The sequence below is a fragment of the Mercenaria mercenaria genome, chromosome 1 (assembly GCF_021730395.1).
Source record: "Mercenaria mercenaria strain notata chromosome 1, MADL_Memer_1, whole genome shotgun sequence".
Lineage (NCBI taxonomy): Eukaryota > Metazoa > Mollusca > Bivalvia > Venerida > Veneridae > Mercenaria > Mercenaria mercenaria.
In genome coordinates, this window is record NC_069361.1 from 66,964,399 (window position 1) to 66,976,909 (window position 12,511).

A 12,511-nucleotide genomic window follows, 5' to 3' on the forward strand; every position below is an offset into this window, starting at 1 on the left:
ACCCATAATGGAATCTCGCCAGTTCAAGAAAGGAACCAAGATCTTATGGTGATACAAGTTGTGTGCCAGTTTGGTAAAAATCAAATCATAAATAAAGCTGCTATTGTGCAGACAAGGTCAAAATAGCTAATTTTGGACGTTTCAGGGGCCATAACTCTGGAACCCATAATGGGATCTAGCCAGTTCAAGAAAGGAACCAAGATCTTATGGTGATACAAGTTGTGTGCAAGTTTGGTTAAAATAAAATCATAAACGAAACCACTATCGTGCAGACACGAAATTGTTGACGCACAGACGGACGGACGCACGGACGCACAGACGACGGACGACAGACGAAGGGTGATCACAAAAGCTCACCTTGTCACTATGTGACAGGTGGGCTAAAAAGAAATCGCATGGAGAGCTTCCCTTTAGTTGTTGTGTTTGTGTAAACGTAGCAGTTTTGAAACGTTAAAACACGTTTGATCCTTAGATCTAAAATGTTAAATTTGTCTACAAGTATGAACTGAAACAATTAATACCATTTATTGTTTCAAGTAAACTAATAAAGTCAAACATGGTATGGCTATTTGAAGTTTATGACTTTTATTCGTGGACTTTGCACCTTTTGTTGACCATTTATATCTGACAAACAAGTGTACGAATTATGTATTGACCGTCAAAACTTTCTCCTTACATATAAGAAAACATAGTGTATTTCTACCTACACTTTATTCATGCATGTAATATATATGACTCCTAAAGCCATTCAAATTTTAAGCAATTAACCCCTTTTCTCCTAAATTAGCGGAGCTGGTAAATAGCAAAAGTGAAAAAAGTAAGAACAATATCTTAAAAATAAAATAAAATAATAATCTAGTCGTTAGAATTACAAAAAAAAGTCAATTTAAAATGGATTAAAACTCCGTGTTTCATTTTCAAGTACAGAAGTTTAAATTAAACTTATTTGAAACATTTTATGGGCGTTTGTCACCCAAACATCACTTTAAATCTATAAACTGTCTTAAAGTGGATTATTTTGTTTTATTAGATACGTCATAAAAAGCTGTTCGATACGATACAGTAAGAGTTGTTTTTCTAAAATTGCATCGATATGGTATAGTGTTGAAGTATTTCATGCACTTCAAATTAGATGAATAATATTTACATTAGGACAATTCAGTTCAAAACATGGTAATTCAGTTTTAAATTGATGGTATTATGACCCTTTGTACATTTTTATACAAGCCGACGACCATGTCAATATAGTAACAAGTTTCTTTATAAGGTAAACAAAATATTTTCAAAAGACATTTCTTATTCAAGTTTTTGAAGTGTATTTATTTTACACAATTTTACAGATACGCTGTTTCCATTTGTAAGAATATCAATGATTGTTACAAAATATTTTTATAGTTTTTGATCACAGAAAATATGGGAAATTCAAAAAACAGATGTATAAAGGGTCATAACTCTAGAGTGACTACACTAATCATGGCAGCATACGGTTGTCGCACATGATAGTTAATAAATACGGCTACCGGGCTGGTTAGTGAAGCTATATCAATCTGTCTTATGGGTAAGTTGCATTAGTACTTATTAGAGTAAAAGAAAAGAAGTCACTAAACGAATTAAAACTTACAGGAAAGAGTTGTTATTGAAAAACCAATGGTTGCGTTATATTTTTTTCAACTAGACAGTATTTACTCAAATCGGAGTGAGGCTTATCTTCAAAAATCCAAGTTGTTCAGTCTTTCTTTGATACCGTAAATATACAACGGACATTTAAACAAAAAACATCTTACCTATTTCATGGCATTCGTACGATTCGCAACAACCGTCCGACGATTTTGTGAGAACTGGATCTGTGCAGTTTTCAGGAACCATTATATCAGCACAAAGTGGTACACACGTGACTGAACCATCGTAGCACGTGCAGTTCTCAGCACAGTCTATAACCCAGGAATACTCGTGTTGCACGGGCTCCCCCAAATAAGAACATGTATCTGAATAAGAAGTATCTTTAAAATGCAAGTGGAACTATTTTACGAAATAATGAACTGATAGATATTAAAATACGCAACAATCTGTTATAGGTGAACCATTTAACATGTGAATATAAAACTGACAAACATGTATCACGCAGCCAGCTAAGGAAGCGACACGGTCTGGCCTCTTACGGCAGGTAGCTGCTTAAGAAACGTTGATTTAAGCAATAGAAGATAATTGTGGCTGCATTGTACAGGTTTAAATACACACTGGCTATTGTCCGCATATTAAACCTCTACTTTTGATTTTAATCTAGACTGGCTCCCGTCCCTATGTTTGTTCTACATATATATGTTTATTCATTAAGAGGGAAGTAACTCCAGCAGGTTGTTTCTACATTGACATTTTTTATTGCCCCTGGCTCCGAACATAGGTTCAGCCATCAGATAAAATGTGCTATTTTAGAGGCTAAAGATTTTCTTATTTTGCTTGCAGTATTTATATAAAAAAATAACCATGCAGCCAGGGAGCCAGGCTAATTTTAATCAACAAAGCTTGTTATCATTGGAATATAAACATGAACACCGTCTCATTTCGCAGAACGCATTCTAGCTATCAAAGCACCTGTTCTGCACGACAATAAGCAAAAATAGAAATCTTAAGATGTATTTGTTGAAACTGTTGCCTACCTCAACACTGAAGCATTTAGTTTTATCCGAATTACTGACCTTATTTACAATGATTGATACAAACTAAGTCTAACATTTATACCGTACCATAGGAGCAGTGATGCACGAGGTCACAGCAATTTTCACGTGCTGCCGTTTCCAAACAAGCACGTGCATTTGCGTGCTGTTTCGAGCACACAGGTACACACTGGAATCTGCCAGTGTTAGAACAATAACAGGACTCCTCACAGTCCACAACCAGCTGTTCCCCTATCGGCACCCGCCGACCATTGTATAAACAGTGATCTGTGGCTGAAACACGAAACATTGCATGGATGTTTATATTTCCTTTTTTTTGTTGCAGGTTATTAAATGATCGTTTAAAAATTATATACAATCAAATAATGCATCAAAAGTAATTGTTATAACCGTTTACTTAAATTAAGGCAGTTGACTTAATGACATTCTTTGGTTTCCGTGTAATTACGTTTTCTCGTTAGACAATTCGGCATCCTTCGGCCGTAAACAGAGCTTGCTCAACGCACACATAGCTTTCCGTAAATACCCGGAAAATGCCGAAATTGCATACTTGCCGATTGTCACGGGTCTAATAAGTAAAAGTACCTCAAATATTTACAGCATGTACATCTTTTCACTGGATGTGTTCGGTGTTTGTCATTAATAAATACAATTTCAATTGCTGAAAAATATCCCAAATTTCGACAGACTGCTAGTAAATCAAAGAGCAAAATATGCATTTAAAGAAAATTAAATCAAAAAGTTGAATATAGATATATGATAAGGGAGACATCCGATTCGTAGTCGATTACTACAACAGAATCGAAGAAAGTTAGTTACAAATAACTATTTAAGTGATGTCCTGTTCCCATTCGCTGTACCAGTTTTGGAAGATTTTAAAAATGGCTCTGCATCGAAATTTATCATAGGCTGTAAACATAGATTTTCGTTTTGGTAAACTTATCTCTTTGGTATAATTGACATATGCTAAATGACAAACGCATGGCGCAGCGGGCTTCCGTACTTTGGCTATTAATTATTCATTCACCAGCAGATTGTCAGGTTTTCTATGCGTTAGCGATGAACAGTCAAGACTGGCTTACCTTTTGTTTGTGCCATGACAACTTCAGTGAGATTTTGATATGCATTCTCTATCCATACTCCAACTTGGACATAGTACAATGTGCTTGGCGTCAACCATTGTAGGGAGTATTTGCTCTTGTTTCCTACCTGTAAATAGAAATAAAACACACTGTATCCGCCAAATTACAAATATTTATTCCGGTATAAGACCAAAATCGTAAACCTCTTCCGGACAGAGTGAGGCTATTTAGTTGACATATTTATTTGTTTTGCAAGCGTCGATGCATAAAGTGAGGTATGCTCATTTATATACTAAGAGTATCTTGACTTTACATTCATTATTTATAAAACCTACAACACAACCGATTCTTTCTTTCTACAAAATCCCTTTACTACGGTGTTCCGTTGGGGCCATCGCAGTTTCGCGTTGTCGTCCTAGGGGCGAAATCGCGAAAACGCGATATTTTAACGCGAAAACGCGATACTTTCACACGAAAACACGAAGAAAAAATATCGCGTTTTCGCGTTGTTAATATCGTGTTTTCGCGTTATCGCCCTTGAACTAACATCGTCTTTTCGTGTTTTCGCCTTCGTGGTTAGTAGGGCGAAAACGCGAAAACACGATATTGATAGCGCGAAAACGCGATATTTTTACTTCGTGTTTTCGTGTGAAAGTATCGCGTTTTCGCATTTTCGCCCTGCTGACCGCGAAGGCGAAAATACGAAAACACGATATTTTAATATCGCACTTTAGCCTTCCGGTTTTGCATGCGTAAACATGGAAAACAAGTAGACTCATATGTATTTTTCAGCCGGTTTTTCATTAACTGAAACACTGACCTTGCTAGAAATTAAACAAAATGTTATTCTTAGTTAGACCACGATAATCCGTAAATAGCCAGTCGCAAAGCAGACTTGTACCCGTCTATATTTCATATACAACAGTAGCGTTGTATATATATCGGGGGAAACTTGGGCAAAAAACGCGTGAATTTCGTGTCAATTTACCATCTAACAATACAGGATAACGCCGGAGTTAAATGACCTTGCAATATTCTCACCAGTTATCAATGGGATAAAAAATAAGACTGACATGGAGGTAAATTCAGTTGACAACGTCTAAATATCAATATCGTAAAAATGACCCCATGTTATTAGATATCAATAAAATTGAATTACAATAAACTACATATTTGTAGCGTAGAACCAACTGGGTAAAAACGTAATTTACACATTCACTGAAACGTTTCCAACAGTTGTAACTTTTTATGTTCACTTGTTATAATAAAGACATGTCAGCACGATCCTCACATTTGCAATCAACTGGATCCAGTTGTTCGAAACTTTAACAGGCGATTGAGATAACGGTCGATTAACTTTATCAGTAGATTTCGACAGTTTAGAAAACTTAGAAAATCAAATGTACTTGTTAAAGATTATAAACACTAAACCATCTTTACAGTAAAATTAAAACATCGTACTAGTGTTTCCCACCCACCAAGACTAGTATCTTGAATAGAAATTTAACAGGCGGTTAGTTTAACAGCTTAATGCAGTGGTCGTGGGTTCGAGCATCATCGGGTCACGACAATGACTTCTCATATGACCCCAGTACTAGTTTTCATAGAAAACGGACTCGAGAGTGGTTACAATACGCTTAAACAGTTAAAGCTTTCATCACAATCGAGCTAAAACAAATTAGTATAAAATAAACTAAACTAAATTACAGCCCGTTAAAGTTTCGAACAACTTGGCCCAGTTAGAAAGTAAAACAACTACATCATTCTTACAAGTAGAGCACGATATAGTAAAAGGTATTCGTTACGGAATCCTGTTGGGGCCATTTATAATGTCGCCGTCGCGTTTGCGGGGTCGACACACTTTGAAATATCGCCTTTCAAAAGCACGATATATCGCGATGTCACTTCGCGTTGTCGAGCGTCGTTTCGCATTGTCGCTATGTCACTTCGTATTGTCGCGATGTCACTTCGCGTTGTCGTGTGTCGACCCTGCAAACGCGACGGCGTTATTTTCAAACGACATGCGATAATCACAAACGACGCTCGACAACGCGAAGTGACATTTTCCAGATGTCGTATCGTATGTCGCGTGTCGCGGGTTTGGGTGAGGGTCGACGCGCGACAATTCCAAACGATACACGACACGCGAAGTGACACTCGACAGTACGAAGCGACATTTTCATAATGTCGTATCGCATGTCGCCCGTCTACCGGTGAAAGGGTAAGATAAAAAGCTGTATTTCCGTACTTTTCCGTACGGAAAATGTCCGTGTTTTAGAATGTTCCAAACACAAGATAATAACTTTTATAAATTAAATTCAAACATTATCTAAACGGATATGTAACTTGTATAATTTTACCGCCGACGGTTTCGTCGGAGGACCGTCTCAAAATGTATCAGTTTTCGTGAAAATATGCATACTTCTTCATATATTAAATAGAGGGATGGTCCTTGTCTGAGGAGACATATCAGAAGATCGATATAATATCGATACATGCCGTTTCAAATACATATCGACACACATGGCATATGTGATACATAGGCTAACAGCTAAATGTTCGAGTTATAATTTATCTATGTTCCAATGATTTAGATAAAGAAAGTGGTGTCAAAAACGTGTCTTCCCCACAAATCGGCACTCACAATAATCTCTAGCAAGTCACTATGTACCTTGATTGTTACTTAATACCTTAGATATTTGTTAACATATTCCTCAATTGCTCTATGTTGAAAGAATATGTGGTCGCTGGACAGTCGACTGCGGTGGGTGCCACTGGACCCGAGCATGCTTAGACAAAGGGTTTATGGAACAGAAAACTTATCTTGTAAATGTATGTTTTGATAGCCTTATGTCATATTATGTGGACAATACATGGTCGCGCTGCAAAACAATTGCCAGTTTTACTTTTTGTATTATTTTTTCTCAGTTATAATTGTTATCGTGTTTGTTTCAGAAGTTGCGTCAGATTCTGTTTTATGCAACTTATTCAGCATGAATTGGACTTAATAGTACATTATATAAGGAGGCAGACACGGGAAGGAACACCTTGTGGAAAGCCAGACATTTTATATTTGTATTCAGACTTATATGGTAAACGAATTTTAATTATGGTCTTGCCACAATAAACCTTTTACTGAGTGAAAAAGGAACAAAAACGAACTTTTTAAGTATTTATTCTGCTCTTGTAATTGTGGTGTAAAAATGTATACCCGTGTCAACACTGCAGGAATAGGTCAAGTTAGCTTAACAATGACCCAACAAAATTTGCGTACATACAATAAGTATAGCAAGAAAAGTGAATGGACTGTGAAATAGATGCGACTTCATGCGTCAATGATTTTGATAAAAACATGCAAAACAGATGTCAGTATTTAACTGCAACTAAAGTGGAGTTAGTTGTTCTATAAAAATCAACACGTCGGAAACCTTGATGGTCAGTTTGTTTTGGTCTTTTACATTGCCAACCACATTAAAATGACTCTAGCAACTGTTCCGTGTTCAACCGAAGTTGACCGCCTATCGTTAAGATTACCTTTCCCTAAAGATCGTAACGTATTATATTCTACTTCGTACCTCCGTATTGAAACTAAAATACATGGGTAAAATAAACTGAAATTGAAGGGAATGTCATGTTCGTTAAAATGGAACACTGACATTACTTATGTGCACAGAATTGTGACAGCAGAGTGAATGTAATTTATGCCACGTGATGGTCATTTGTTGAAAAATCTATTTACCGTTGTTGACCTTACTTTAATGCTAGTAACCTTTAATGCTATTAGAATTCACCTATTTTTTTCAACCGGACAGGGACTTATGACTACAAATTCCCAGTTGATGAGGCAGACTGCGAGTGCCTGGGTGATAACTGCGACGTTCCATCTAGCACTGGAATAGACGAAGAACTAGAAGGAAGATTTCTTCAAATGATGGAACTGGATGGAATGCGTATGCCGGATACATCAGCTGAAGCCATCGACTTGCTTACCTGGCTAATAAGCAAACTTGACTAACTGCTTGAGCGGAAATGACATTCCAATAAAGGCATTCGTTCTAAAGATTTACTGAGAGTGGGGCAGTTTCGTCGATCTTGTCCTTTACTTAAAAGTAAAAATAAAGATGTTGATTTGTTATAAAGTTTTATAAATTCAATTCAATTCCTTGTGATTCATGAAGTATAAAGTCTCAACTTCCATGTTCTTTTTTATACGACAATTGACATGTTCTCTCTAAGAAATCGTTGGAAATAGTGAAAGTTGAAAAGTATTCTGAGCAACATCTGTTGTTGTGATTTCTGGCTAACTGTTTCTTTGAAGCAAACAGCGAAATAGGCCCAACATTAAAGTGACTTTTTGGTGCTACGTAGGAGCCTACAAAGCAAGCTAGAAAAAAGCAACAATTTGTGTATCATAGATCTGTATTCCCTTCAAAACAACCAATTAATAGTTTTGTAAATGATAGATGAAATCTATCAACAACTGGATCGCTCACCTGAGTAATATGAGCTACATGTTTCAAATGTCAAAATGATGATAAAATATTAAGAAAGTCAGTAAGTCACATTCATGCTCAATAAAATTCAGTTTTACAATTTGTGTGCAAAACGGAGTATGTCATAAAAAATTCAAGGCTGTATCTTAAAAAAAGAAAGTAGGTCAAGGTCACTGTCAAGTGACATCATATTACTTGGAGTCATCAGTTAATTATAATTAAACAGTCTTGGAAATAGGATCAGATGATTTTTTTAAAGTATTTTTCCTATATAACTCACATAATAACTAATTGACCCTAGGCCGGGACCTCTTTTAACCCCAGGGGCATAATTTGAACAATTTTGGTAGAGGACTACCAGACAATGCATTATACCAAATATCAAAAGCCTAGGTCGTATGGTTTCAGACATTAGAAGATTTTTAAAGCTAGTCTATATAAAACTTGGGGCCCCTCTTTTAACCCAAGGGGTACAATTTGAACAATTTTGGTTGAGGACCATAAGACAATGTTACAAACCAAATATCAAAGGTCTAAGTGTTGTGGTTTCAGACCAGAAGATTTTTAAAAATAATTTCCTATATAAGTCTATGTAAAACTTGGAACCCCGGGTCGGGACTATATTTGACCTTAGGGGGATAATTTGAACAATTTTGGTAGAGGACCACTAGATGATGCTACATACTAAATATCAAAGCCCTAGGCCATGTGGTTTTGTACAAGAAGATTTTCAAAGTAATTCAGAGTTTACTTCATGGTAAATCAGTTAACAAAATTCATAAGTAGTACAACTATTTTGTCTCGAATACCCGATTCCCACTACCTCAATAATAACATAAACATGTTATCATTACAAATACCGTGCGCGAATAGTACAACCATTGTGTTTACTATTTGTCAAGATTTACCTCTTATTTCTCATGTTAGAAATAATTTACATTTGATAGTGATAACGCACACCCGCCGGGAATCTGTCCTTGCGGACTTGGTCGTTTTCATTGCTAGGTCTTATTCAATCCACTTCCATTGTTTTAAAAATGGCGTGAGTTGTACCTCGTCTTTGTTTCAGTATGATCGGCAAATTCCGACATTTATATAGAAAGCTGTGTTATTTGGTAAGTATAAATTTTGGTAAGTATAAATGTATGAGAAATGATTATCAAATCACAGCAGGTAGTTGTGGGTAGGCATTAGAGATATTGCCATGTTTATGGCCGATGGAGAGTTAACAGGCTTTTCCTATAATTTTATCTGGTGACCCAGTTTTTGACCTCAAGTGACTCATATTTAAACTTCACCTATAGATTATCAAGATTAATATTCTGACAAAGTTTCATTACGATATGTTCATTAAAACACATTTTGAAAAAATGTTTCATTAATAAATGGTCACAAATGTGGCCTCCAGAGTGTTAACTAGGTTTTCCTTTGATTTGACATGGTGACCTAATTTTTGAACCCAGATGACCCAATGTCGAACTGGTCCAAGGTTTTATTAAGGGTAATATCCAGACGAGGTTACATTAAGATTGGACCAAATTGTGATCTCTACACTGTTAACAACCTTTTCCTTTGATTTGACCTGGTGACATAATTTTTGAGCCCAGATGACCCAATATCGAACTCATCCAAGATGCTATTGACTATTGAGGGTATCATTTTGACCAAGTTTCATTAAGATTGGACCAAAAATGTGACCTCTCAGTGTTAACGGTCAAATTGTTAACGACGGATGACTACTATATATAATATGGTATATAATTATGCCTGTCCCCATCTAAACTCACATCTTGTTTGAAAAAAAAATGAGTCATGTTATTACATGTATGTAATCTGACACTAATAAAAGTAGTAGGTGTTGTTGTTGTTGTTGATGGACACAGGGTAAACACAAAAGCTCACTTTGAGCACTACTTGCTCATGTGAGGTAATAAACTCTCATTTTTTCTCTAATGGCACTTTTGCTTGTAAAATGGGGACTTATGTCATTCGCAGAATGTATTTTCAGTAAAATAAGACAAGTTTCATGTTAAAGTGCATGTGTTTATGGCAAATAAAAAGACAAAACTAAAACAGAGCTGTTTACTGTGCGACGGTGTCATGAAAGCGACCTACAAAGAATTAGTGGATTCGATCTGGCGCCGTTTCACTCCAAATCACCCCATTTACTGTTTATATCTTCACACCTTATTAATTGCAGTTGCGATTATATATTGGTTTCAATGGTTTGAAATTCTAGAAAATATAGTCCTGTATGCGACACATCGTCGCATTACAGTCTTTTGATGGCGAACATTTGTGACAAGTTATTTCAAAATCACTTAATGAACAAAGAAGTTATGTCACTGACATGAAAAACAGACCATGTATCACATTTGTCACTTTAAAAAGAAAAAAGGAAAATAATAAGATAGACATTAACTACATATGGCCGATGTTTGTATGTAAACTTTGAGATAGGTAGGTGCAATAGCGTTGAAGTAATTGCACGACCAAATATATGAGGACACATATACAAATAGACTGAACTGACAGACCACATGATGATTGCTTTATACCACCCTCCTTCAAACATTGGTTGCGGGTTCTAAATATGAAGAAATACTGGAGAAGCATAGGAAACGCCGATATTTTGTAAAGAAGTCACTCACAAACAGGCATACAGTCTTTTTACCACACTCGCAAGCACTTGTACAGAAATTAAGCAAGCGTGCATACAGTCAGGAAACAACACCGAATCTTCTTTCATTTACGGTTATAAACAAATTGGATTAATTTATAAATGATTTATTGTATTTTACTTAACTAGTATTGTTTCTTTATCCATGAAACAGTGGAATTTACATGCAGGTCATTCTCCAAGCAAGAAAATAAGTACTTTTGACGCCGAAAGTGTACAATTTCTGGACAAATCAGTCATCGATCGAGTTTTTTGCTATAATTCTACCTGTCATCAGAAACACATTATATACAGAAGCAAATCATGTTTAGCTTCCAATAAAATGTACATATACATACATTCAAAGCAAATCAGTCACTTTAAAATGCTGTTTTTCAGCTTTTAGCTGTAAGTTTATTGTTTTGATCACTCGCAAGAGGAAGAGGGAATACAGTCGTTTATAGGGTGTGATAATGACCTTGGTAAATTTGAAATGGCCCTCCGTTAATTGAATCAAGGGGTGGACGTATTTTGCATTTTCCTGCTTTTTAGGCGAGAAAAATGCTGTTTGCAGTTCAATATGGCGTTATTTGTTTACTTTTTGACCAAACAGAGGAAACATTTTGCAGTAGTAAGTGTGTTTATGATATAAAAATTTTCAAACGATAACGTCCAGTCGGTAGCCATTTAATTTATCTTCACTCAGCTTTCGGTATTATATGTTTATCGTTGTTTGTTAAAAAATATCGAAGGTACAGTGCCAGTTTATAGTGACGAAAAAATCGTAGCCGTGCGTGAAAATGTAATTTCTGTACAAAACGTACACTTTACGGGATGTTAATTGATTTGCACATATACATAAATTTATACAGTAATTTAAGAGTTTTAACTTCTAAAACCGTTCCCATTGCAAAAATATTTTGGTAAAAACAACATTTCGTTGTTTGATGTTATATACACGACGATTTTGTTGTTTGATTCTTCTACCGAGATGCCCTCTTGAACTTTTCAATCCAATATAAAGATTGGCAACTAGAAATATTTAAAAGTGAATATATATATACCAGAAATAATTTTATTAATCACTTCTTTCTTAATAATTATTCTTTTTCTAGTAATGAATATGCATGAGTCCAAGATGGCGGCGCCCTACTGGAATTCAGATGTCTTTGATGATACCCTTGTATCCATTACCTGCTCAGTCAATTGAGACATGTTCACCATAATTGTTCCTTCCCTTGAGAAGGGACAATAAACTACGACAAAAGATTTATAAAATGGGATGATACAAAAAGTTACCAATATCAGCAACTTTTAGCAACAAAAATAGATAATGTTAAAAATCTTCATGATAAAAGACAAATAGGTAACACCAACATACAAGAAAATATATATGTAAATTTCTAATGTATTTATTGTTGCTATATATTTAGACACACTGATGAGCCATTCACGGCGAAACTAGTTTGTGACTTTTCTATCAAAATTTAAGAAAATCTTAGCGGGCGTGTGAAAAAACTAGAAATAAATTTGTTAAAAATAGAAACAATGATGAATAGCGCAGACAGTATGTGACTATAAAAACAATATAATAAAACAAAA

General features: G+C 35.5%; 1 protein-coding gene across 3 annotated transcripts in view; it reads right to left on the minus strand.

Moving 5' to 3' along the window:
- LOC123534997 (uncharacterized) overlaps positions 1–12,511 on the minus strand; it is a 138,113-nt gene that overhangs the window by 11,206 nt on the left and 114,396 nt on the right. For all 3 annotated transcript variants that reach the window (XM_053549917.1, XM_053549924.1, XM_053549909.1), the window contains exons 3-5: positions 3,758–3,884; positions 2,745–2,948; positions 1,785–1,985 (exon numbers count right to left, since the gene is read on the minus strand). In XM_053549917.1, coding sequence (XP_053405892.1) covers positions 1,785–1,985; positions 2,745–2,948; positions 3,758–3,884 — 532 coding nt within the window. The remainder of the gene's footprint in view (positions 1–1,784; positions 1,986–2,744; positions 2,949–3,757; positions 3,885–12,511) is intronic.